Source organism: Schistocerca serialis, chromosome 7 (assembly GCF_023864345.2).
Source record: "Schistocerca serialis cubense isolate TAMUIC-IGC-003099 chromosome 7, iqSchSeri2.2, whole genome shotgun sequence".
In the NCBI taxonomy this organism is placed as follows: Eukaryota; Metazoa; Arthropoda; class Insecta; order Orthoptera; family Acrididae; genus Schistocerca; species Schistocerca serialis.
Genome location: NC_064644.1, coordinates 453,315,055 through 453,341,646, shown reverse-complemented (window position 1 = coordinate 453,341,646; position 26,592 = coordinate 453,315,055). Strand labels below are relative to the sequence as shown.

General features: G+C 42.6%; 1 protein-coding gene across 1 annotated transcript in view; it reads left to right on the top strand.

Moving 5' to 3' along the window:
* Positions 1-5,470: 5,470 nt before the first annotated feature.
* LOC126412802 (probable cytochrome P450 6a20) overlaps positions 5,471-26,592 on the top strand; it is a 90,821-nt gene continuing 69,699 nt past the window's right edge. Inside the window, exons 1-3 of the mRNA XM_050082580.1 lie at positions 5,471-5,634; positions 14,058-14,263; positions 22,542-22,730. Coding sequence (XP_049938537.1) covers positions 14,067-14,263; positions 22,542-22,730 — 386 coding nt within the window. The 5' untranslated portion in view covers positions 5,471-5,634; positions 14,058-14,066. The remainder of the gene's footprint in view (positions 5,635-14,057; positions 14,264-22,541; positions 22,731-26,592) is intronic.

Below are 26,592 nucleotides of genomic sequence, written 5' to 3'. Positions count from 1 at the left end.
CCAATATTTATTAGACGGTGGGAAAAGCACATTGAAGAAATTCCGGCAGAAAAAAGTGACCATGTGACAATGTCTGCAACAAAAACACTAGACTAGGGAATACAAAAAAATGTAGTAGAAAAAGAAGTAAAAGAATGCTGAAAAAGGTAAGAAATGGAATGGCATGTTGACTGGAAGGAGCTGTGATGGAATTGTGGACATATGGGCCCCCTCAAATGGTAAGACTTATATGTAAATTTTTCAATCAGATTGTGGAGGGAGAGGAAATACCAAGAGGGTGATGTGTATCACACATCACAAAAAGCAAACAAGAAGCATCCAAATAATTATAGGGGGAATGGTGTTATCGCATGTGTCAGCAATTCCTTTATCTCAATAACCGTAGTAAGGGGTACACTTCCCTCAAGTTAAGGGAATGACGATTTACCATCACAACCGAGAATTACTTTAACTTTTGCATCGAGCTGCAATTCAGCTTCTTTAGTGCTTGTAGTTTCAGTATACAGTAGCTCACTGACTATCTCTTAAATGGTTTAAGGTCGTATTTTCACATTGTAGGACATTCTGAATATAGAAAAGTAGTTCGTTGAAGGATGTTTCTAGTTACCTTTGAAACGTTCTATGTACATTTTGATACACATATCGAAAGGAATTAAGTGGCCCATTTTAGCACTTCCCGTAACGTCTGGTCGAACGCCATAAACTCTTCTTTCTATGCTGGTACTCTCACAGATTCGTTACTAATCATCAGTCATTCATATTTTTAGTGCTTTCTAGTGTGTTATTAATTTACTGGTTATTAGGTTGGTCCGTAATTTCGAAGAGTTTTTGTTTTGCGTGTTGATATTCCAGTTGCTATTGTTTTATTTTATTTGTAGTTGACTGTTGTTATTTGAGTTTACATAGTAACATTTTGTCATTTGGAGATAGTGAGTAGGGCTGTGGACGATAGAAATTGGAGTACCGCCCGGTTCGCCGTGCGGTCTAACGCACGGCTTTCCGGGCGGGAAGGAGCGCCGGTCCCCGGCACGAATCCGCCCGGCGGACTTGTGTCGAGGTCCGGTGAGTCGGCCAGTCTGTGGGTGGTATTTAGGCGGTTTTCCATCTGCCTCGGCGAATGCGGGCTGGTTCCCCTTATTCCGCCTCAGCTACACTAGGTCGGCGATTTCTGCGCAAACAAGTTCTCCACGTACGCGTACACCACCATTACTCTACCACGCAAACATAGGGGTTACACTCGTCTGGTGTGAGACGTTCCCTGCGGGGTCCACCGGGGGCTGAACCCCACAATAACCTTGGGTTCGGTTTGGGGCTGCGGAGGGGTGAAGTGGACTGCGGTAGTCGTCGTGGGTTTGTGGACCACTGCGGCTGCGGCAGGGACGGAGCCTCTCCGTCGTTTCTAGGTCCCCGGTTATCATAACATAACCAAGTGGAGAAATCGGAACATTTCCGTCGTATTCTTCTGTTTGAGTTGAATAGAGGGGTGACAGCAGCGGAGGCAGCCAGAAACATTTGCGCCAAGTGTGGGGAGATAATGGTATTGGACAGATCACGGCAAGGAAATTATTTTCTCCTTTTACAAAGGATCGTTTTGACATTAGTGACTCTTCATGTTCAGGAAGACTTTCGGGGTTTGATGAACTTCGTACAAACGCGTTACTCCATAATGATTCAACTCTCTCTTATGTGCACCTGTTGTGTTTATTAAACTTACGGAAAACTGGTACGAACTATGCACCAATCCAATTTTCCCTCACTTTTCCAAAATTGCCTTTTCTGAACCAATTGTGCTTCGTGTGCTACCAGTCCCCGTGCAACCAGCTACAGATGCCGCAGGTCAGTAGTGAACAGACAGCAATTGTACAGAGTGAGCATAAAGTCTTTCTTTGATTACAAAAAAATGTATGTCTAAGGAATTATGCTAGAACAGTACTGCATTTTACGGACTATAAGACGCACTTATTTCTGCGAAAAATTGTCTCCAAAATTCAGGTGGGTCTTATACTCGAAATTAATATAAAAATGTTCAGCGTTTGATTTAAAATTTCCGCCAGTCTTAAGAATGGCCATATATTCGATGCCGCGGGAAACCTCTGTCTACCTGGCGACACTGAATTCTACTGGCAGCAGCAGTGCACCGATGCGGCAAACTTGAGCTGCGGGGATTCACAAGCTTGCTAACACTGCCTCCCTCCCGCCGCGCCGTCACCAACCCAGAACACTCAGTACCCTATGATGCGTCGTTGCGGTCTACGGTGTCAGTGAACGTCAATTGAAAGTGATTTGTGTTATCGGTAACAGTATAATATTTTTGTTAGTAGGTAGTTTCGTCGCTATTTATATGATGCGGGCTACTCAGCGGCATTTCGACCCTCCACCAACGGAAAATATTGGTGGGCTAATAAAGAAGAAATGGAGAAAAACAAGGAAGATTAAATGTGTAAAGAGAGGACTGAATGCATAATGGCCAAAAACAGATGATGACATAGCGAAATGGATTCAAGAACACTGTCAAAATGGCACTGGAATTAATACAAAAATTATTCAAATAAACGCTGGTATGCTAGCGCTACAGTGGAACATAACAGACTTTAAGAGTGGAGTTGGTTGGTGATGCGGGTATGTCAAGTGTCATTCACTTGGCATGCGAGCCAAAATCAAAATATCTCAGAAAATTCCACACGATTATAAAGAGAAAATATTGTCTTTCCATTGCATTATTATTCAACATCGAAAGCAAAACAGTCTGGAACTAAGCCATATAGCGAATATGGAAGAAACTCCTCTCGCATTTGATTTGCGGAGTAACAGAACTGTTGCTATGAAAAGACCTAAAACTTTATCTATAAAATCAAGTGTACATGAAAAAATTCACTAACTCTTGTCCTGTCATGTTGTGCTGATGGTACAAAACTTAATCCAATGATCACTTACAAGCGCAAAACAATGCCAAAACTTCCTGAACTACTGTCAGGTATTGCTGACAGAGGGTTGAATGGACGAAGCTGGTATGGGATTAGGTATTAAAAGAGTGTGGGAGAGAAGAAAGGTGCTTCATTGAAGAAGAGTTCTCTTCTCGTGTTAGCTATTTGAAAAATTCTTTGAAATAGATATTCAGACAGGGAAGTAACAGAGCATGATGTTCCGGCAGGACTTACTTCGCAATTGCCACCTCTTAATGTCTAGATAAATAAACAATTTAAAGTGTACAAGTGAGAGGATGGAACAAACGGATGATGGATGAAACCCGACATGAATTCGCGCACAAGGGAGCTTTAGAACGACCTACAATCAAACAAACGTATCGGTGGACAAGACAGTCGTGGTTTAGAGTGAGAGAAGACATTATTGTTAAGACTCTAAAGAAGTGCGGCATTAGTAACGGTATATAAGTAACGGCAGTGAAGACATCTCGTTTATGACGAGAACAACTATGACGATGAAGAGGAAGAGGAAGTCGAAGACGAAGACGAAGAAGAAGAAGAAGAAGAAGAAGAAGAAAAAGTTCAGATGACGATTTTCAACGATTTTAAAGGTAAGTTCCGTTTCATAAACTAAGACCTTTTTTAGTCTGGTTTTGCAGTCTAATAATAAAAATAGTAAAATGCTATTTAAAAAAAATGCTTAAAAATTAAAGTGCGTCTTATAGTCCTTAGCGTCTTACAGTCGTAAAATACGGAAATGCAGTTTCTTGAAAATGGTAGCTTAACGCATGAACTTCTGAGAATACACCTGAACATGTGTTCTGACAGCATCGAATTTCTTTTCTCTCTTTCGCTTGCTACAGAGTGCATAATTTAGGAGCGCTGCTGTCACATTGCTGTCTATACAGGAGAAAGCGCAATGTGTTTTGTATTTTCATAAAGCACGGTCGCCTATTACAGTTCAGAGACTTCCCCGATATGCCTATGGCCGAGATTCGTCAGAGGTCAAGGGTACCAAAGGATGGTAGGAAAAGTTTAAACAGAGTGGCAGCGTTGGTGATAAGGCAAAATGCAGCAGACACTGAATGAGTGACGGCACTATTGATACCGTGCGCACGATATTCCAACACAGTCGGCAGAAATTAACGAGACGTGTTTCGAGAGAAACGGGCATACGCCAGAGCACTGTAATGAAGATTTTGCAGAAACTGTTGCATTTCCATGAATACGAAGTGCAGCTCCAATAAATCATGAAACCAAATGATACAGTAGGTGCAGACGTGGGAAGTTCGCTAGAAACATACTGGAACGAACAGATGCACGGGCAATGACTACCTTAAAGTTTATCTTTCCGGCGAAACGACTTTTCACATCTTCTGGAAAATAAACAGCCATAATGTTCGCATCTGGGGCTCGGAGAACCCACGAATTGTGATACAGCAGATAAGGGACAGCCTGAAAGTGGATGGTTGGTTTGGCTAAATGAACAACATAGTCTTTGGATCGTTCTTTTCACCGAGACTACCGTTTGGGCAACAGTTTACCTGGACATGTTGGAACATTATTCTGCTTCTCAGTTTGAGAAATTTCAACCACGGGTAGAGTTCCAACAAGATAGTGCGCTGCCACACTGAGGTTTATTTGTTCGCCATTTCTTGGATGAAACCTTTTCAGACATATGGATCGGTAGTCTCAGTCCAGCACCACGTCTACCACGTTAACCAGACGTAACACCACTTGACTTCTTTGTGCTGTTACGTTAAGCATAAAGTGTTCAGTTCATTAGTCGCTGAGATACAAACTCTTACGACACGAATACGAGATGCCGTAGAGGTGGTGACGGAAGAGACTTCGTCACAGACATGGAGAGAAAAAAAAGACTTATGAGCTAAGCTACCATTTGCAACAAACCGCATAGCTGTATCTAGTATAAATCCTTATAAGTTTTAGTAATCATAGCAAGACTTTACGGTCACCCTGTATACCTTTCATGAACCACTGACATGAACACTGGTACACAGCTTACATCTGACGTCGTATGTGTTCATCAGTTCTTAAGTAGGACCATATGTCCTGACTGCCCACATCGTATCCTTCTCGAACATTTATGAAATTGCTCAGTCTGAACACATGGTTACCATTCTCAAGTGTCGACGGTGTTTCCTGACGTGATAAAATGCTCTAAACGATAGGCCATTCTTTCAGCAAGTGGAGTTATATTTGATCGGGGCTTTCACGTCCGGTACGTAGTTGTATTCCATTTGCAATACATGGCTATGGAACATTCTCTGTACTTAAAAATGCATTTTATGTACACTATATCAGGACACTGCTATTTTTTTTGACTTCGTAGCTGTACCCCAGGCACGTTCAGAGTCGAAACAGGTGTACCTAAAACGCCAATTATATTTACATAGTGATCATCTTCCGCCGTTGACAAGTGGCAGCATTATGTAACGCAGAGGCAACGGGGCAGCTTCCGACGTCACACGTGTAGATAACGGGCGGCCTATAAAAGGAGCGCAGTACCTAATGAGGAGCCAGTGCTGTGGGGACGCCCGGTGCGTAACAAAGTCTTCTCTCTCGCTTTGGCTACTGCAGCAGATACCTGCCGGCCGCAAGACTGCACATACGACTGTACCAACTGACCACTGTGTGTGACGCCGTAACCTTTGGCCTACGTCAACGTACAGAAAGGAGTTGGAAGCAGGTATGTCCGGCACATGCGTACTGGTTATATTTCCAGCAGTGTACACAACAGCCCACATTTCTACTGAGGTAGGAGTCAGTGGACACCTCCCAGTATTGTGACGGACCTTGCTTTGCACGGTGTAGTGCAGCGACTCGACGTGGCTCGGACTCAACCAGTGACTGGAAGTCCCATCTAGGACTATTGAGCTAATCTGCCTATACAGCCGTCCACAATCGCGAATGTGTTACCGGTGCAGGATTTTTGTGCACGAACTGACCTCTCGATTATGTCCTATAAATTTTCCATGGGATCCATATCAGGCGATCTGGGTTTACAGATCTACAGGGTGAGTCACCTAACATTACCGCTGGATATATTTCGTAAACCACATCAAATACTGACGAATCGATTCCACAGACCGAACGTGAGGAGAGGGGCTAGTGTAATCGGTCAATACAAACCATAAAAAAAATGCACGGAAGTATGTTTTTTTAACACAAACCTACGTTTTTTTAAATGGAACACCATTAGTTTTGTTAGCAAATCTGAACATATAAGCAAATACGTAATCAGCGCCTTTTGTTGCATTGTAAAATGTTAATTACCTCCGGAGATGCTTGTCTGTTAGCACTGATACCTCTACACAAACGCCGGTGTTCTCGGTCGCTCAGAGAATGCCATTGGCCACTGGATTCTCAGAGATGAGAAGTAATGACTAAAATTTGGTATTTTCGGCACACTCTTGACGCAGTGTACACTAGTTGTATTCAAAGATGCAGCCCAGCTATTGGCTTAGAGCTTAAACTTTATCATCAAAGAGTGGGGCACTATGCAGGATCTCGCGTGTACTTCTTTCACTCAGAAGAAATTCGTGCTTTAGCTTACCAAATGTGCATTTAGATGAGTTTCTTGTGAAATGTCACTTGCAGCACTTGTACTCTCAGCACCTCAATTTCTGTTTCAATTAACCACTGCAGATGGAGAGTACGCACTGAGGCGACAGAAGACGTGGGATAGCGATATTGAGATATAGAGATGGCGGCGGTATCGCGTACACAAAGTATAAAAGGGCAATGCATTGGCAGAGCTGTAATTTGTACTCAGGCGATTGACGTGAAATGGTGTCCAACGTGATTACGTCCCATGACGGGTATTAACAGACTTTGAAAGCAGAATGGTAGCTGCTGCTGGACGCATGGGTCATTCCATTTCGAAAAATCTTTAGGGAATTCAATATTCCAAGATCCAGTGCGTCAAGTGGTGAATGTACGAACCTGTTTGCAAACATTTTTGTAATGGCAAATTTAATTATTACGAGGCCTGTTCAGAAAGTAAGCTCCGATTGATTGCCAAATTGAAACCACAGTGAACATCAGAAATGTTTTACTTGTAACAATTAGCTACACCTTTCAGCTACTTCTCTACGTAGTCGCCGTTCTGACTTAGACTTTTGTCATAGCGTTGTACCAACTTTTCAATAGCCTCATCATAGAAGGCAGCCGCCAGTGCTTTCCGCCAATTCTCCACGCTGGCCTACACCTCGTTGTCTGTGTCAAAATGTTGTCTTCAAAGACAGCGGTTCATGTGACCAGAGATGAAACTCAGGGGGGGACAATTACGGACTGTATTGTGGCTAATCTAACATTTCCATTTGAAAACGATGCAGGAGCATCTTCATTGCCCCTGCAGAATGAGGCTGAGAATTGTCGTGAAGACGAAACAGCACGACAGTTATGTAATGTTAGCTGCATAGACCGCATCGTCATAATTTTAAAATGCGCCAACGTTTCGGCCAGCGTTGCAGCTAGCCTTCATCAGGGCCTTACGTTACCTGCTAAATGAACACACTTGGATTCCTTAAATAGCTGCACGAGAAAACCGTGTCGTTACTTGATTGGCTGTACTAGGAGGAGGAGGAGGGGTGAAAGGTATGCTTTATTGGTGTTTCCTTCATTATCTGTCATTGGCTGAAATAGCTGTTATCTATTGGTCTTTATATTAATCCACCCCATTGGAGGAGACGAACGAATAGCGAACAGGTGATGGCTGTGACGTCACACTGTTTCCATGCTGTCCAGAAGCCGGCTGCGGCGTGCCATTGCTTTGTGTGCTCGCGACCACTACTGTGGCTCTCCGCGTGTCCGCATGGGCCGCCACGGCTCTGCCGTCGCTCCGTAGCCCTGCTATTGCAGGCAGCCAAGACCTCGGAAGCTTGTACCCGTCCTCTCTATTCATGTTGGCGGGTCTTTTGGCTATTTCTATCGCCTCTCTAATCTTTCTTTTGAAAGTGAGAGGCTGTTTCGCCAGGAAACCGGCTGACTCCGTACTACAGGATAAAAACGAGGAAGCAGAGACGGTATAATAGCATTCTACCAACTAGAATTTGTTCACACAACTACATAAACAAACTTGCTTTAAATTGGTATGTTACATAACACACGTTCACCTTACTAAACTAGAAACGTGTGAAAGATAAACATAAACAAAATGAAATCTTCAGTGTGCTCATGCATTGTAGCCTGAATATTTTAAGCAGGCTTGTAGGATGTAACACATTTTTATGTTGTTAATACCTAAAATTATTTGATCGTACCTTTAGATTAAACTATAGGTATTGTTTTGTTCGTTGCATTCGGTTTTTAGTGCATGTTAATTTTATGGATTGACTCACGAACAACTTAGGGGTTCGCGTCATACGTAAGCCCAAGTAAATGTGGACCTAATTGAATAGTTTACGCTTCAAATGCATTAGTACTAACTAGGTCGGTATGTCATACTGTACTTCGGAGTCATTATTACTGTAACCTTTTTGCTTCTGTTCTCATACACTTTGATCTGTGTCAGTTTTCGCTATCAATTCTGACATACTATATATACTGCATGTAGCATTTTTGTATCATTTCTCCAGATTATTCGCGATTACACAGGTGTTACACAATTTCTATTACAGGTTTCTTAGGGGTCGTAGAGGGAATGTAGCAGGTAAGGCTTTTATAAGGAACCTAGTCTGGAAATGTACCGTTTTAATATAAAATAAGTTTGGAGATCGGACCACTCTAAAATTTCCCGCTTCACGCTACGCACACACTCTGAGAAGAGGGGCCGGCCGCTGTGGCCGAGCGGTTCTAGGCGCTTCAGTCTGGAACCACACGACCGCTGCTGTCGCAGGTTCGAATCCTGCCTCAGGCATGGATGTGTGTGATGTCCTTAGGTCAGTTAGGTTTTAGTAGTTCTAAGTTCTAGGGGACTGATGACCTCAGATGTTAAGTTCCATAGTGCTCAGAGCCATTTGAACCATTTTTGCGAAGAGGGCTCCGACGTCAGTCCCTGTTATCACTATGACATCACTTACACTTCCGTTCGACTACAACAGCAGCGAGACACTGGTACGTTCGTAACTAGGAGGGTGGAGTGGGGTGCTCCACGGATGTGACACACTCTCGTCTTTAAACAGCACGTACTTCCTCACGTAGAAACACTTCGAGATACTGTCCACGCCATGGGATCCTGTAGGACATGCAAGTGAGAGCTCGTTGTCTCCACTGTGTGCGTACGGTGAAACAAGAGATCTGAAAGTGAGCCAAATCTCAAACATTTTTTACATTCAAACGGTACATTTACGGACATGTGCTTCTCATCAGAACTTTGTCTACTAAATCCCCTCTACAACCCTAGGAAGCCTGCAGTAGGAGCTGTGAAACATTCTGTGTATTGAAAAGCATTTCTATGCACCACGATTTAAAGTGCGAGATGTACAAAATATTCCTGGTGTTTCGTATCACATAAGAAATACGCCTGTAGATACGAAGAACATGCTTTTATTCTGCTTGAATGTAATCTCCACTGGCTACAGCAGACCTCTACTAACGTTTGTACAACTGCCGCAAAATGGAAAGCGACAACCGATATTCCTTTTAGAATCCAAGTAATGATGTCACACTTCTTTCATGTCCGTTGAAACACTGGGTTGCTGCGTAAGTTCGTAGCATCTTTTCATATATGTAATAAACACAACAGAGTACATAACAGAGACTTTAGTCATAAATTATATATTTTCCTTTGCTATTTGCAACTGTCTGCCAACGATGAGGTAACTTTTCGGTTCCGCGACTGTAGAAATCACGTGCTTTTGAGGAGAAGAACTCGTCGAGCATTGTTCGGAGCGCATTTTCATCCGAAAAGAAAGTTCCTCGAAGGTTGTTTGATCGAGAGCGAAAAAGGTGAAAATCTGAGGGCGCAAGACCAGATGAATAACTTCCACATAGAATTTTTTCTCAGTCTGACAATAAGCAGCGGACATTATCGTGCAGTAGCACGATGTTGTTCTTGGATTGCGTCTACAAGACGTCTCTGTTGTTTACAATAAATGTTATCAGTGATGCGTACACCTCGGACACGCAATCTGTAGTTCACCATATCGTCGCAGTTTCACCAGATATATAACATTATATTTTGTTGATGTGCGCGAGTCTTCGTGCGGGGAGTTGCTGCGTTGTTTGGGCTCGACCATTCCTTTCTTTTCCCTTATGTTAGCATAAAGACACCATTTCTCGACACTACTAACGATACAGGGTAGGAATGGTCTTGTTGTTCACGAACCAATTGAACACGAGCAAGCAGAGTTCGTATATGGCCACCTGCTGTAAGAAATGGTTCAAATGGCTCTGAGCACTATGGGACTTAACATCTGAGGTCATCAGTCCCCTAGAACGTAGAACTACTTAAACCTAACAAACCTAAGGACATCACACACATCCATGCCCGAGGCAGGATTCGAACCTGCGACCCAGCAGTCACGCGGTTCCTGACTGAAGCGCCTAGAACCGCTCGGCCACCGCGGCCAGCACCACCAGCTAATTTTTGTGATTTGCGGTGCCTGTATACCTGATCTTTGAACGTTCCCCATTACATGAAAATGTCGCACGATTGTGGAATGGTTACAGTTCATCACATTTGCCAGTTCTCGAGTACAATGAAGTGTGTCACTGTGAGCTAATGAGTTTAGAAGTTCTCCATTAAGTCCGGAAGGTCTTCCAGAACGTGGAGAGTCACTAGAGTGAAAACGATCCCCCTTGAAACGAGAAAACCGTTTTCTTGCAGTGCTTTGTCCAATGGTACTATCCCCACATAGGGCGCAAATGTTCTGGCTTCCTTCGCTGCTGTCACTCTTGTACTGAACTCAAACGGAAGCATTTATCCGTAATGTTCAGATTTCTCCACTTGGCATTCCGTTTTCTGTGGTCCACAGCTCCGTTCACTATCTCCAAATAACAAAATGACGATATGTAAACTCAAGTACGAACATTGAACTACAAATAAAAAATGAGAATCGATAAATAAACCCATGACAACCGTAATACCAACATGCAAAACAGGAACTCTACTAACTTATGCACAAAACTAATATGTTACAAAGAGCTGTGCACTACAACCGTGCCTATACTTCGTCCCGACTGAACTTACAGATCCAGGTGCTAACTAATGCGACGTTAGGTACAACGTAAGGCATATTTCAGCCATAGATGTCAATAGAATGTGCAACAGTTTCATCAACTTCCATGGCACAAATCGCGAACAGTCCGATCGCCTACCTATCTCCGGTTTTATTGACGGCGTAAACACTTGCCGTTTGTCGCCACTGCGTGAGACGGTCGCCAATTTTGTGACAGCATTTGTCGTTGTTGGTCCGTGCTGTCTGACATTTTGAGGAAGATAAACGCGAACGTGCCGCTTCTTCAGCAGTTTGTACATCGGCCCCGAAGTGCTCGGCAGGATTAAACCTCATTTCCTGTTTACGAAATGCAGGAAGATCGGCAAAGGATCGATGCTTGGTGCAATTTTTGGCAGATGACTCTCGTCGTATGCAGTGTAACGCACTGCGCTTAAATGGGCAGGAGGCCCATTACTGAATACATATCCAGCTGCAGAACAGTCACTGAAAACAGTCACATACGTAAAATATCTAGGTATTTGGGGACGGAGCGATTTAATTTGGAACGACTACATAAAGCTAATCACATGTGAGGCAGATGCCAGATTGAGATTCACACAAAGAATCCTCACCAAGGTAGGAGGAAGCTAACAAAACCCTCTTTCGACCAATACTGCTCGTCAGTCGGGAGCCATTAGCAGATACGATTGATAGAAGAAATAGAAGGATCCAAAGAAGAGCAGCGCCCTTCGTTACGGATTCACTCAGTTAGCACGAAAGTGCGGCAGAGCTGCTCAGCTAACCCCAGCAGCAGAAGTTGCAAGACAGTCGTTCTGCGTCATTGTGTGGTGGTTTGCAAATTTCCGAGAGGCTGCGTTCTAATTCCAACAGCTACGTATATCTCAAGAAAAGACTGTTAACATAGAAATGGAAAGTTTCGAACTCAGATGGCTGCTAACCAACAAAATTCCGCGAACCATTAGCGTCCGGAGTAGTAAAAGGGAGGAAGGGGGGAAGATGACACAGCGTAACGTGGCTTGCGGAATACAGATGCAGATATACCGGGTGATCAGAAAGTCAGTATAAATTTGAGAAATGAATAAATCACGGAATAATGTAGACAGAGAGGTACAAATTGACACACATGCTGGGAATGACATGGGGTTTTATTAGAACAAAAAAAATACAAAAGTTCAAAAAATGTCCGACAGATGGCGCTTCATCTGATCAGAATAGCAATATTAGCGTAACAAAGTAAGACAAAGCAAAGATGATGTTCTTTACAGGAAATGCTCAATATGTCCACCATCATTCCTCAACAATACCTGTAGTCGAGGAATAGTGTTTTGAACAGCACTGTAAAGCATGTCCGGAGTTATGGTGAGGCATTGGTATCGGATGTTGTCTTTCAGCATTCCTAGATATGTCAGTCGATCACGATACAATTGCGATTTCAGGTAACCCCAAAACCAATAATCGCACGGACTGAGGTCTAAGGACCTGGGAGGCCAAGCATGAAGAAAGTGGCGGCTGAGCACACGGTCATCACCAAACGACGCGCGCAAGAGATCTTTCACGCGTCTAGCAATATGGGGTGGAGCGCCATCGTGCCTAAACATCGTACGTTCCAGCAGGTGTTTATCAGCCAGGCTGGGTATGATGCGATTCTGTAACATATCGGCTTACCTCTCACCCGTCACGGTTACAAAACGAGAATCACGCATTTCCTCCAAGAGAAAAGGCCTGATAACGGTAGATGTGGTAAATGCAACCCATAACGTGACTTTCTCGTCGTGCAGTGGAGTTTCCACGACAGTTCTAGGATTTTTGGTAGCTCAAATTCTGCAGTTGTGGGCGTTGACAGACCATCGGAGCGTGAAATGAGATTCGGGTGTCCACAACACGTTACTCAACCAATCGTCATCTTCCTCCATCTTTTGAAACACCCACACCGCAAATGCCCACCACTTCACTAAATCGCCAGGTAACAGTTCATGATGTCGGATTTTGTACGGATAGCATCGGAGGGTACGCATAAGTGCCAACCAAACAGTAGTGTATGGAATGCCGGTGCGACGTGCGACTGCACGAGCGCTGACTTCCCCGTGCGTAGGCGAACCCGCTACAGTCTCCATTTCTTCCTGAACTGTCTCAGCAGCATTACGCCGTGTGCTCGGTCGGCCACTACGGGGTCTATCGTCTAAACAACCCGTGGCTTCAAACTTCGAAATCATTCTCGCCACAGCTGCATTTGTCAACGGACCTTTACCCGTTCGAATCCCCTTCCTATGGCGATATGATCGTAACGCTGAACTAGCACATTCCCCATTCTGATAATACAGCTTCACTAAAAGCGCCTTTTCAGGTAACGTCAACATGCTGCGACTGCTGGCACATCTGATTCTATCTCTCATTACAGCTCCTTTTATACACGATTGTCATGTGCAGTCACTGACGTTTTGCTGTCCAGCGCCATCTGTCGGACATTTTGTGAACCTTATTTTTTTTTGGTTCTAATAAAACCCCATGTCATTCCAAGCATGTGTGTCAATTTTTACCTCTCTATCTACATTATTCCGTGGTTTATTAAGTTTTCAAATTTATACTGACTTTTTGATCACCCGGTACATGTAGTCCCTGTTGCCCTTTTTCACAACTGTAACAAAACTACATGTTCATGTCAGCAGCAGGGATACATACTCCAGCTCTGTGTGTTCCTCTCGCTCCGTGTCGTTTTCCCCACCATTATCAGTGAACACGCGTGTACACGTGGTACCATATAGATATCAACACAGTCAACGAACGATCGAGGTGCTCTTTTACATAAATTTCTGCATACTTTGCAATCCTAGCAAAAACTGTGTACTTCAAAGGAATTTTGTATTTCCTAAAAGTAGCATGTTTGTATCACTAAGAGACATTTAAATTAACAGCTAAAAAAGTTTTGTGTCTTCTACTAAATCTTTCAGAAAGTGAGGGCTTATTTTTTCATTTTTTTTTTTCATTCTAGACAAACTTCATGGCCGTCGACTGGTTTACTACCTGCGCCCTGGTGGTGTTGGCTGCTTGGCTACTATGGAAGTACCTGTCGTGGAACCACAACTACTGGGAACGCCTGGGCGTGCCTTGTGTGGAACCCTCGGTGCCTTTCGGGAATTTCAAAGACTTATTCCTTGGCAAGACATCGTCAACAGAATCGTTCCTAGAGATTTATCGGTAAGCGAAGGAAGAAACTCCTAAAAGAGTAACATAAATTTCTTGTTCAAACTTGTTCGTCCACTTGTATAACCACTAACACTATCAACAGAAGGCACTTCTTTCGGCCGCCTTTATCGCTTGTAAAAGACACAGAAATTCACATTGTCAGCTGACAAACTATCAATTTCTGTCGAAGCTTTGAGTAATCGTGCTAGCGAATAAATAATATGAAAAGATAATTTTGTCTCTAACATTTTCTGTCGGTGCAGTTACCCTTCGGTTGTATCCGTACACACATAAAAAAAAGTTTTGCATCACTCCGGTTCCCAGAACTCCCGAACACAGAAGTTGACTGTCGATATTGTATCACAGACACAGTCCCTTTGACTGTTCAGAGTTGACACTAACCCGCCCAAAAATGTAAACAACCGCGCATGAGCAGCACCTACTAGACGGAGGGGATCCGACAGCCGATCAGTTCCAGTCATTCCACCAGGAAGGAGGTACACGGCGTCAATACCGCGGTTCGATCGCGTCCGCATTGTTACTTTGTGCCAGGAAGATCCAGGCGTCTCAGAGTGAACCAATTCGATGTTGTTCGGACAGGAACTGTCGATGACATGCCTCGCTCAGGCCGCCCAAGGGCTACTACTGCAGTGGATGACCGCTACCTACGGATTATGGCTCGGAGGAACCCTGAGAGCCTTTCGCGCAGTCCTAGGACGTCGTGTTACGACTCAAACTGTGCGCAATAGGCTGCATGAAGTGCAACTTAACTCCCGACGTCTATGGCGAGGTGCATCTTTGCAACCACGACACCATGCAGCGCGGTACAGATGTGCCCAACAACATGTCGAATGGACCGCTCAGGATTGGCATCACATTCTCTTCACCGATGAGTGTCGCTTATGCCTTCAACCAGACAATCGTCGGAGACGTGTATCGAGGCAACTCGGTCAGGCTGAACGCCTTAGACACACTGCCCAGCTGTAGGGAAGCAGCCTACTCACGCCTTATAAAATTCTCATCAGTCTTTCCATTGCGTGCCAGCCTAGTCTGCTATAACTAGCTCTGACGTCATAAACGTTGCGCAATACTTTAAAAATCAAGTAAATAACCTGAAACGTTTCTAGCATGTCAGGAGTAATACTAAATCAATATGTGTTGAATATCAGTTCAATAACTTTAACCATTTTCGAAATTTGGACGTTTTTCTGTAAAAATCATCGGCGCAAGAGAAAAGGGCTAGAGACTTAAAAATTTATATTTAGATTCATTTTTCATAATAATTTAGTAGAAACAGTATTTTGGATCTCAAAAATTAAAATTTTTGTTGAAATTCATGATTTTCTGATTTTTGTCTTAGAAATTAAGGAAGCAAGATATATTAAGTAGGAGAATAAATAAGGCTAGGATGTTTAAATTTAAGTAGAAGGGAGATCCGCTATAATCATAAATATGTGAGAAGTTTCAATTGAATAACTGTAAAACTGTAGGGATAGTGTATCTCCAAAGGGCAAGTTCAGAGCTCGTCTACTGCGTGTAGTGTAATTAAATTAATTCTCTCGCCCAAAATATTTGACTTAGCCACGTCAGACTTTTATTATGATTACTTACCTGTGTGCTGATTGCACATTTAAAGTGAGAGCTTCATCGGCCATCAGCAAAGGAAGCAATGATTTATTCGATAACTTAAAGTGGTGCATTACTAGCCCAGCGGCTAGTCGGGAGAGCCGATTTGATCAGGCGTTCCCTTAGCTGTCCGCACCGTGGCTTTATATATATTCTATTCTATTCTATTCTATTCTATTCTATTCTATTCTATTCTATTCTATTCTACACAGAGTATGCGAAAGAACTTGCCCCCCTTCTAACAGCCGTGTACCGCAAGTCTCTAGAGGAACGGAGGGTTCCAAATGATTGGAAAAGAGCACAGATAGTCCCAGTCTTCAAGAAGGGTCGTCGAGCAGATGCGCAAAACTATAGACCTATATCTCTTACGTCGATCTCTTGTAGAATTTTAGAACATGTTTTTTGCTCGCGTATCATGTCATTTCTGGAAACCCAGAATCTACTATGTAGGAATCAACATGGATTCCGGAAACAGCGATCGTGTGAGACCCAACTCGCCTTATTTGTTCATGAGACCCAGGAAATATTAGATACAGGCTCCCAGGTAGATGCTATTTTTCTTGACTTCCGGAAGGCGTTCGATACAGTTCCGCACTGTCGCCTGATAAACAAAATAAGAGCCTACGGAACATCAGACCAGCTGTGTGGCTGGATTGAAGAGTTTTTAGCAAACAGAACACAGCATGTTTTTTCTCAACGGAGAGACGTCTACAGACGTTAGAGTGACCTCTGACGTGTCACAGGGGAGTGTTATGGGATCATTGCTTTTCACAATATATATAAATGACCTAGTAGATAGTGTCGGAAGTTCCATGCGGCTTTTCGCGGATGATGCTGTAGTATACAGAGAAGTTGTAGCATTAGAAAATTGAGGCGAAGTGCAGGAAGATCTGCAGCGGTTAGGCACTTAGTGCAGGGAGTAGCAACTGACCCTTAACATAGACAAATGTAATGTATTGCGAATACATAGAAAGAAGGATCCTTTATTGTATGATTATATGATAGCGGAACAAACACTGGTAGCAGTTACTTCTGTAAAATATCTGGGAGCATGCGTACGGAACGATTTGAAGTGGAATGATCCCATTAAATTAATTGTTGGTAAGGCGGGTACCAGGTTGAGATTCATTGGGAGAGTCCTTAGAAAATGTAGTCCATCAACAAAAGAGGTGGCTTACAAGACGCTCGTTCGATCTATACTTGAGTATTGCTCATCAGTGTGGGATCCGTACCTGGTCGGGTTGACGGAGGAGATAGAGAAGATCCAAAGAAGAGCGGCGCGTTTCGTCACCGGGTTATTTGGTAACCGTGATAGCGTTACGGAGATGTTTAATAAACTCAAGTGGCAGACTCTGCAAGAGAGGCGCTCTGCATCGCGGTGTAGCTTGCTCGCCAGGTTTCGAGAGGGTGCGTTTCTGGATGAGGTATCGAATATATTGCTTCCCCCTACTTATACCTCCCGAGGAGATCACGAATGTAAAATTAGAGAGATTAGAGCGCGCACGGAGGCTTTCAGACAGTCGTTCTTCCCGCGAACCATACGCGACTGGAACAGGAAAGGGAGGTAATGACAGTGGCACGTAAAGTGCCCTCCGCCACACACCGTTGGGTGGCTTGCGGAGTATCAATGTAGATGTAGATGTAGATGTAGAAGAACGCTGCATGAGGAAGTAAGGCCCCAGGCTCTCCAGACGCTGATTAGCGCACCATCTGTGCCTGGAGTCGCGGGAGTCGCGTCGCGTCGGTATCATTGCTATAAACAGCTCGGATGCCGTAATAAGTTACTCGGGATACGCGTAACCATGAAATCGTTTTCGAGTGAAGTGTTAATTCTGGGATGACTTTAATGATCTATCTTCAGTTTGCGTATGTCGTATTTTCACGTGGCGCCACGGGACAGACGTTCTACCATTATTTAGCGTGGCGTTTGATGAGCATTATCATCAAATTATGGCGAGCATTCACTTAAACATTCAATTTGGACAGTTATAGTTGCATCAGCGCATTAGACTCTGAACTGCTCTGGTAGTTGGATTGTGTGGATTCTTTTTTGGTCTGTGACTTTCAGAATATAATGAACATTTTAGACAGAATCATTTTTGATTATGAATCCCAGACAATCTCCTAATTCCTCAGAGCTATAAGCTGTAGCTATAAGTGTATTTCTCAGATGAAGTTGGCACTAGGATTTCTAACTATAGGCTTCACGTTTTGCTAATCACTTTCTGGTTGCCAATATTGTAGTTAGAGAGCCAGTGTTGAAAATGGGAAACAACAGCATTAAATAAATAATAGAAACATTTAAATAACAACATAAATTCCACCTGCTGCCCCACATATGGTGCATCGGCAGGGAAATTCATCTACATTACAAAACATTCTACATTTTATATAACAAAAGTTAATCCACCCGCCGCCCCACACAGCGAGTGCAGCAATGTGGAGGTTCCCTGCTGTTTTTGGCTGGCAATATTTGGGGACGACGTACGCCGGTGGTGGTCATGAAAGGCGCCCTTACAGCTGTACGATAAGTGAATGTCATCCTCCGACTGATAGTGCAACCATATTGGCAGCATATTGGCGAGGCATTCGTCTTCATGGACGACAATTCGCACACCCATCGCGCACATCTTGTGAATGACTTCCTTGGGGATAACGACATCGCTCGACTAGAGTGGCCAGCATGTTCTCCAGACATGAACCCTATCTAACATAGCTGGGATAGACTGAAAAGGGCTGTTTATGGACAACGTGACCCACCGACCATTCTGAGGGATCTACGCTGAACCGCCGTTGAGGAGTGGGATAATCTGGACCAACAGTGCCTTGATGAACTTGTGGATAGTATGCCACGACGAATCCAGGCATGAATCAATGTAAGACGACGTGCTACTGGGTGTTAGAGGTACCGGTGTGTACAGTAACCTGGACCACCACCTCTGAATGTCTCGCTGTATAGTGGTACAACATGCAATGTGTGGTTTTAATGAGCAATAAAGAGGGCGGAAATGATATATATGTTGAACTCTATTCCAATTTTCTGTACAGGTTCCGGAACTCTCGGAACCGAGGTGATGAAAAACTTCTTTTGATTTGTGTATATGTGATAAAATTCCCATTGCAAAGATGCAGCGCGTCATAAGATTTTATTTGTGAAAAAATTGACTAAAAGCATAGTCTGACGACCTCAGAAGAGCCCTTGCCATGTGTTCAATATGTCAGCAAAAATGACATTTACACCCCAGACTGGATATTATATTAATATCTTCGTAGCTTTGAACCTCTGGATATCGGTAAAAGATAATGATATCGACAAATGTTTCAATCTTCCTCGAGAGTAACATCTTAAGAACATATAGCAAATATTTTGCCATTTTACCATGAGTAGAATTTATAGAAGCGGCCTTAACCATAAATCATATTTTTTAGGTGTATTTTCATAACTGATACCGATTTTCGAAAACCTGAAGGTGACAGTTCAAGATGAATGTATGAAGAATGTACAGTCAAAATTTGAGCGGTTTCCTATTGTTTGATACTTAGATAATTGTGAGCCACAGGTCGAAAATGTCTAAAGATCAGCATGTACGTTTTTCTGCATGAGTTCACCCTCTAGATCTCAGTAACGGATAGCCCCGGACTGTAACTGTAGTATAGATCTTTAAAATTACTGAAATAGCCGTGGCTTGCGAAATCTGTTTGTTCATTTAACATCGGTTCTGGTTTTTTGATTTTGTGGAGGTATATCTCCAGTTGTGCTAATAGATTTACGAAAAAAAAAACAACAGAAACTATGTTAAATGAATAAACAGATCTCGCAAGCCTCAGCTATTTCAGTAATTTTAAAGATATATTCTAAAGTTATTTCCTGCATATGTCAATTTGTTTCCTGCATATGCCAATTTGTTTCCTGCATATGTCAATTGATTTAATAATTGTATCTTCAGTACTATGAAAAATTCATCTTTGATCACACCATTTAGAAAAACATCTGTGAAGTGTTTACAAACATGTGTTTGCGAATGTACCTCTTGAAGGATATGTTTGAAAACGATGGAGGCAAAAATGTATGCCGTTGCTAAAGCGTTGAAAACGCTTTTCATGGATTATTTGGTAAGTCTACACGGTTCATCTTTTCCAGTATTTCGCACAGATTTTCCGCGTCTGACTTGCGAAATTCGTAACCTAACATCAAACGTTTTCGTGACGGGAATATTCATTTCATCTCATTCAAGAGAAAAAATAAAGCATATATTAAGACGACTTGCACCTGAAGATGGACCCACATGGTCCGAAATGCATCTTGTATGGATAAAACACGAAAAATTATAACTGAAGGCGTTTTTTAATTCATACCTCGAGTGTATTGAGTACAGTTACGTTTGAAGCTACAAAATATGGATAAAATTAAAAAGTAAACTACGGTAGTTTTCCTGGTAGCTTTGGTCAATTAAGGTCGTATACCGTGTTACATGCATGTTAGGTGTGTCGCATACCTGTCGGGCGTTACCTTGTAGCGATCGCTTCCTTTACATATGCGGTCAATGTCTTAGAACATTCCCTTGAAAACCGGGAGCGGTAAACTGAGGAATGGTACATGAGGGACACTGTAACCTATGGAAGGTTTTTGTCCTTAATATTTATTCTCCTGTCTGTTGCTTAAAAATAAACAGTATTTATAGCAGCATCGAACTTGTAAATGTTTAATTTAGGTTTTTTCCGAAAATCGTTGATTTGTTACGTGAAAGAGAGGGATGTTGTAGTAAAAATAAAGAAAACAATACATATTTATCATATAGCAATTTCCTCAACAAAAAGGTGAAATAAAAACCACGAAACCAAAACATATCAAATATCGCTTCAGTACATCGTCAAACGTGTATAAAACATGTTTCTGTTACTCATTAACAACTTCCGTATTCATCAGTAATAATAGCAAACTCTTGCCTTTTATCATGACGAAGAAACATGCACTGAGTACAAAATATGAACAATAATTTTATATTTCTTATGTTTTTGAACATAAACTGTACTTGCATCAAAAGCAAGTGCTCTGGTGGTATAAAAGCACCGAAGTTACGAGATCAGCTATTTATTATTGCTTATAAAATGCAATTTGTCTTCTGTAAGGATACAAAATACACAATGGAATAGCACGGAATGTTGTGCGGTTCTAATTACGTAAAAAGGAGTGGGAGGTAGGAAGAGAGAGAGAGAGAGAGAGAGAAATCGCCGGCTCCCAACACGTTCATTTACATTTGTTTCGTTACCAATGCTTTCAGTATTTCTGTTAGTCCTGCCATTCACTACCGTCATTTATGCAGTGTACCAAAGCTATCGAACCGTAGTCTTCTTAGAGTGCAACCCTAGCTCTTCATATGTTACTCACAATAATTACTTTCGAATCGTACTTGACGCACAAGTTTGCTTTCATTTTGTACGGTAGGACTTTGGCTTGCAGGGCTGTTATCTTGTTACCATTTGATCCAGATCCACTTTTCACGCCATTGATATCGTCTTCGAAAGCTCTTTCCCGTGCCAAGAAAAAGAACAGAATTCCACAAAAAATAGGTGTCGTAATGCGGCAGCTAAAACAATTTAAATTACTTCCAAACGTCAGAAAATTCGCCACGTTGTTCAGAAAAACGTAGCAAAAACTGTATTTCGACGTACGTGTGGGTGTCACTTAAAAAAACTGCACAATTGTTTCTAAACAATTCGATTTATCTTACCTACCTCCGGTATTTTTGCATTGTGTTGGTACATTCTTAAGGGACAACACGTCATTTTTACTACACAGATGCCGTGCTAATATTACAGTGGAAAATAAAATATCAATTTTAACAGTCACTTCTCTCTGGGCCTTCACGGGACTGTTACCCCACGTCAGTCCTCCACCATCTGTCGTCCTACCATCGTAATCACCTCTCCAACGCCAGGTCGGCTATATATAGCTGCTCCTGTGGGTGGCAGGTGAGTGGTGTCGACCTCACTGTGGTGGCCCATTCTGCAGCGGTTACCAATTCGATGTTGACGACTAGACACACCAAGTTTCTTGCACTCCAGATGCTGCAACACCACAGAAACGTCTCGAATTCAGTAACGCTGTTGACCGTTGACCAAGTGATTGTGGAAGGATACAAAGATGGGCGTGTTGACGAAATGCTGCGTTGGCTAATTAAAGCACATAATGCTCTTGCACAGCCCCATGCCACTATAACAGCTTTACTCACACAAGTACCTCTCTCCTGATTTCCAAACTTCGCATTAGCTCTCCTGCACATGCTGTTGGATTATCACTCCAGGGATACTGCAGAGGAATGCTTAGCCACACCCAAGGGAACTGTTTGTAGAAGTGCCAGCAGAGGTGAGTGCAAGCCATGAGTCGCGCATGGATAGCTCAGTCGGTAAGATCACTGCCTGTGAAAATTAGGTTCAGGGTTCGAGACTCCATCCAGTACACAGTTTTAATTCGTCTGGAAGTGGGTTACTCGCCAATTATTCATGAAGGTGTACTGGAGATAGTCTATAGGGGGCAGCCTCCATTCTGAAACTGCAGTCCGTAAACACAAAAGCAAATAAATGAATCATGCATCATTAAACAATAACGAAGCTGGAATGCCAATGCCCTCACCTGATGACATGTTATTCCGTTTGTTTGCAGCAAGATGGATGGTGTGCCGTTCTGCGGCGTCTACCGTTTCCGGGAAGCAGCGCTGCTCGTGAGGGATGCCGAGCTGGTACGTCAGATGCTGGTCAGGGACTTCCCCTCCTTCCAGGACAACAACATCTTTGTCGACGAAAAACTAGATCCTGCATTCGCGAGGAACCCATTCTTTCTCAAGGGTGAAAGGTCAGTACTCTCTGTGACAAAACATAATATAGCATGATTGCTGCAGTTACTCCTTACATCAGTCATCTAGTGGAAACAGACAATTTCAAACTGAATAACATACAATAGCTCTTGTTACTCAAAAGCACACAAAGACACATATTTCTGAACCTCTGTAGAGAGAATGATAAGATACCCAGTGGCAAAAGAAAACATAACATCTTAATTAAACACACCAAGAAGAATAACAAAAATCAAAGGTTACAACTGCACCTTAGTCGAAAAAACTTAAAACGCGAGATCACACTCAGATAAAAAAAAGAAGCAAGGACAAATTATAGCAAAAATACACAATTTACTATCATGTCATATTTGGGAAATTTTCAGATAAAATCAGACTTGCACTTCAAAAAAAACCTACATACAAATGAACTTCAGCAAGAACAACATATGACAATTACAAATTTGTCATAATATACAACAGTCCTGCAAATTTGTCCATTCGTATTTATAAGTTAAAAAGCGCTCACTGTGAGAAAATACACATAGAGGAAAACGGGAATAAATTTCATAGCAAGATTCCAAGAATGTCTGAATCTCACTGACACAAACCTGAAACTTCCTGGCAGATTAAAATTGTGTGCCAGACCGAGAGTCGAACGCGGGACTTTTGCCTTTTGCGGGCAAGTGCTCTAACGTATGAGAAACCCAAGCACGACTCACAACCGGTCCTTACAGCTTTAATTCCGGCACTACCTCGTTTCCTACCTTGCAGGCTCCACAGAAGTTCTCCTCCCCTGCAGAGCTTGCAGAACTAGCACTCCTGGAAGAGAAGATATCCTTTCTTCCAGGAGCACTGGTTCTGCGAGGTCTGCGAGAAAGCTTCTGTGAAGTTTGGAAGGGAAGAAACGAGATACTGGCGGATTAAAGCTGTAAGGAAGGGTCGTGAGTCGTGCTTGAGTAGCTCATACGTTAGAGCACTTGCCCGCAAAAGGCAGAAGTCCCGCATTTGAGTCTCGGTCTGGCACACAGTTTTATTCTGCCAGTAAGTTTCATATCAGCGCCCACTCCGCTGCAGAGTGAAAATTTCATTTTGGTATACAAAGCTGTCTAGATTTAGGTCATACTTAGAAGAATAATATCACAAGGCCAGTGATACTATACAGTGCATATTAGTCTTGCATATTGCCAAAAATGGCAGTTTACTAAATGTTTTGGAGCAAATAGAAATATTCGTATGTATATAATGAAATTATTTTAAAGGAAGAGAGCGATCTTAAAAAAAAAGAAAAGAAAAGAAAAAAGAATTCGTCGAAAATTTCATTAGTATGCTTTAGTATTCAGCACATTTCTTTGTTCTGTTAACAGAGATAATCAGAAGTAAAACTGTATATAGTCTGTGGTATGTAACAAATAATTATGCTTGCATGTACAATAATTGTCATTGGCAAGGACCTATTCTCGTAAAAATTTCTTATTCTGATTGCATGTGCGGGGTGATTCAGCTACTCTACCTACGGGTTTTATGCAATCCACAATGCCTTCAAAAACCACGTGCAAAGTTTCCATATTCTTTCTCTCATTACGCACAGACTATCAGTTCTATAGAAGAATGAACATTACCTTTTTGCAGGAAATTTAATGTAGTTGAATTTTGTACTGTGATACGTTTTAGCTGGAAGCTACTGCTTTCGAATTATTCAACAAAAACGTGCAAAAGCAATCTTCAAACGTGTTTTTCTTTAATAACTCGAAAACTGTTGCCTCTAAAGGAAAAGTATCCCAACACGAAATGTAACTACATTAAATTTCTTACAAAAAGGTCCTGTTCACTTTTTCTGTAGGACTAATAGCTTGTCCATGAAGAGCGAGACGACATGAAAATCTTGGACGTGATTTTTGAAGGCGCTGAGGGTTGCATAAAACCCCTAGGTAGGGGCAGCGCAATCATCTTGCATATCGATATAGGCATATAAATCATATAATCATGCTGTTATATGACTACTACGAAACACTATCTTTGACATATAATAAAAAGCACTACATACAAGGCAAGTCACATACGATAATACACAAAACCAAATACTCACAAAACACTATATACAACAAATAACATGTTTCATGAAGTGCAGCGAGGTGCAAAAAGTAAGCACGAAAGTAACGTTCTCATGATGTGTCACGACAAATAAGCTTGACGAAACTTCGGCCATACATAGAAAGAACTGCTACTATACAGGGTGGTGCATTCCTAGTGACTGGGCCAAATATCTCACGAAATAAGCATCAAACGAAATAATTACAAAGAACGAAACTTGTCTAGCTTGATGGGGGAAACCAGATGGCGCTATGGTTGGCCCGCTAGATGGCGCTGCCATAGGTCAAACGGATATCAAGTGCGTTTTTTTTTAATTTTTAAATAGGAACCCCCGTTTTTATTACATACTCGTGTAGTACGTAAAGAAATATGAATGCTTTAGTTGGACCACTTTTTTCGCTTTGTGATGGATGGCGCTGTAAGTACGTCGTATCACGTAACATTCCGCCAGTGCGGACGGTATTTGCTTCGTGATACATTACCCGTGTTAAAATGGACCGTTTACCAATTGCGGAAAAGGTCGATATCGTGTTGATCTATGGCTATTGTGATCAAAATGCCCAACGGGCGTGTGCTATGTATGCTGCTCGGTATCCTGGACGACATCATCCAAGTCTCCGGACCGTTCGCCGGATAGTTGCGTTATTTAAGGAAACAGGAAGTGTTCAGCCACATGTGAAACGTCAACCACGACCTGCAACAAATGATGATGCCCAAGTAGGTGTTTTAGCTGCTGTCGCGGCTAATCCGCACATTAGCAGCAGACAAATTGCGCGAGAATCGGGAATCTCAAAAACGTCGTTGTTGAGAATCTACATCTACATCTACATCCATACTCCGCAAGCCACCTGACGGTGTGTGGCGGAGGGTACCTTGAGTACCTCTATCGGTTCTCCCTTCTATTCCATCGACATCGATTTCACCCGTACCATATTTCTATGCACCAGGAATTGCATGGCGACGACTTTGAATGTCGTGTACAGTTCTGCCACTGGGCACAAGAGAAATTACGGGACGATTACAGATTTTTTGTACGCACTCTATTTAACGACGAACGTCATTCACCAACAGCGGTAACGTAAACCGGCATAATATGCACTACTGGGCAACGGAAATTCCACGATGGTTGCGACAAGTGGAACATCAGCGACCTTGGCGGGTTAATGTATGGTGCGGCATTGTGGGAGGAAGGATAATTGGACCCCAATTTGTCGATGGCAAACTAAATCGTCCAATGTATACTGATTTTCTACGTAATGTTCTAGCGATGGTACTACAAGATGTTTCACTGCGTGAAAGATTGGCGATGTAGTTCCAACATGATGGATGTCCGACACATAGCTCGCGTGCGGTTGAAGCGTTATTGATTAGCTTATTTCATGGCAGGTGGATTGGTCGTCGAAACACCATACTATGGCACGCACGTTCACCGGATCTGATAGTTCCCGGATTTCCATCTGTGCGGAAGGTTGAAGGATATTTGCTATCGTGATCCATCGACAACGCCTAACATGCGTCAGCGCATTGTCAATGGATGTGCGAACATTACGGAAGGCGAACTACTCGCTGTTGAGAGGAATGTCGTTACACGTATTGCCAAATGCGTTGAGGTTGACGGACATCATTTTGAGCATTTATTGCATTAATGTGGTATTTACAGGTAATCGCGCTGTAACAGCATGCGTTCTCAGATAAGTTCACAAAGGTACATGTATCACATTGGAACAACCGAAATAAACTGTTAAAACGTATTTTTTTTTTCTTTATTGTTATTTTAAACCTGTACAA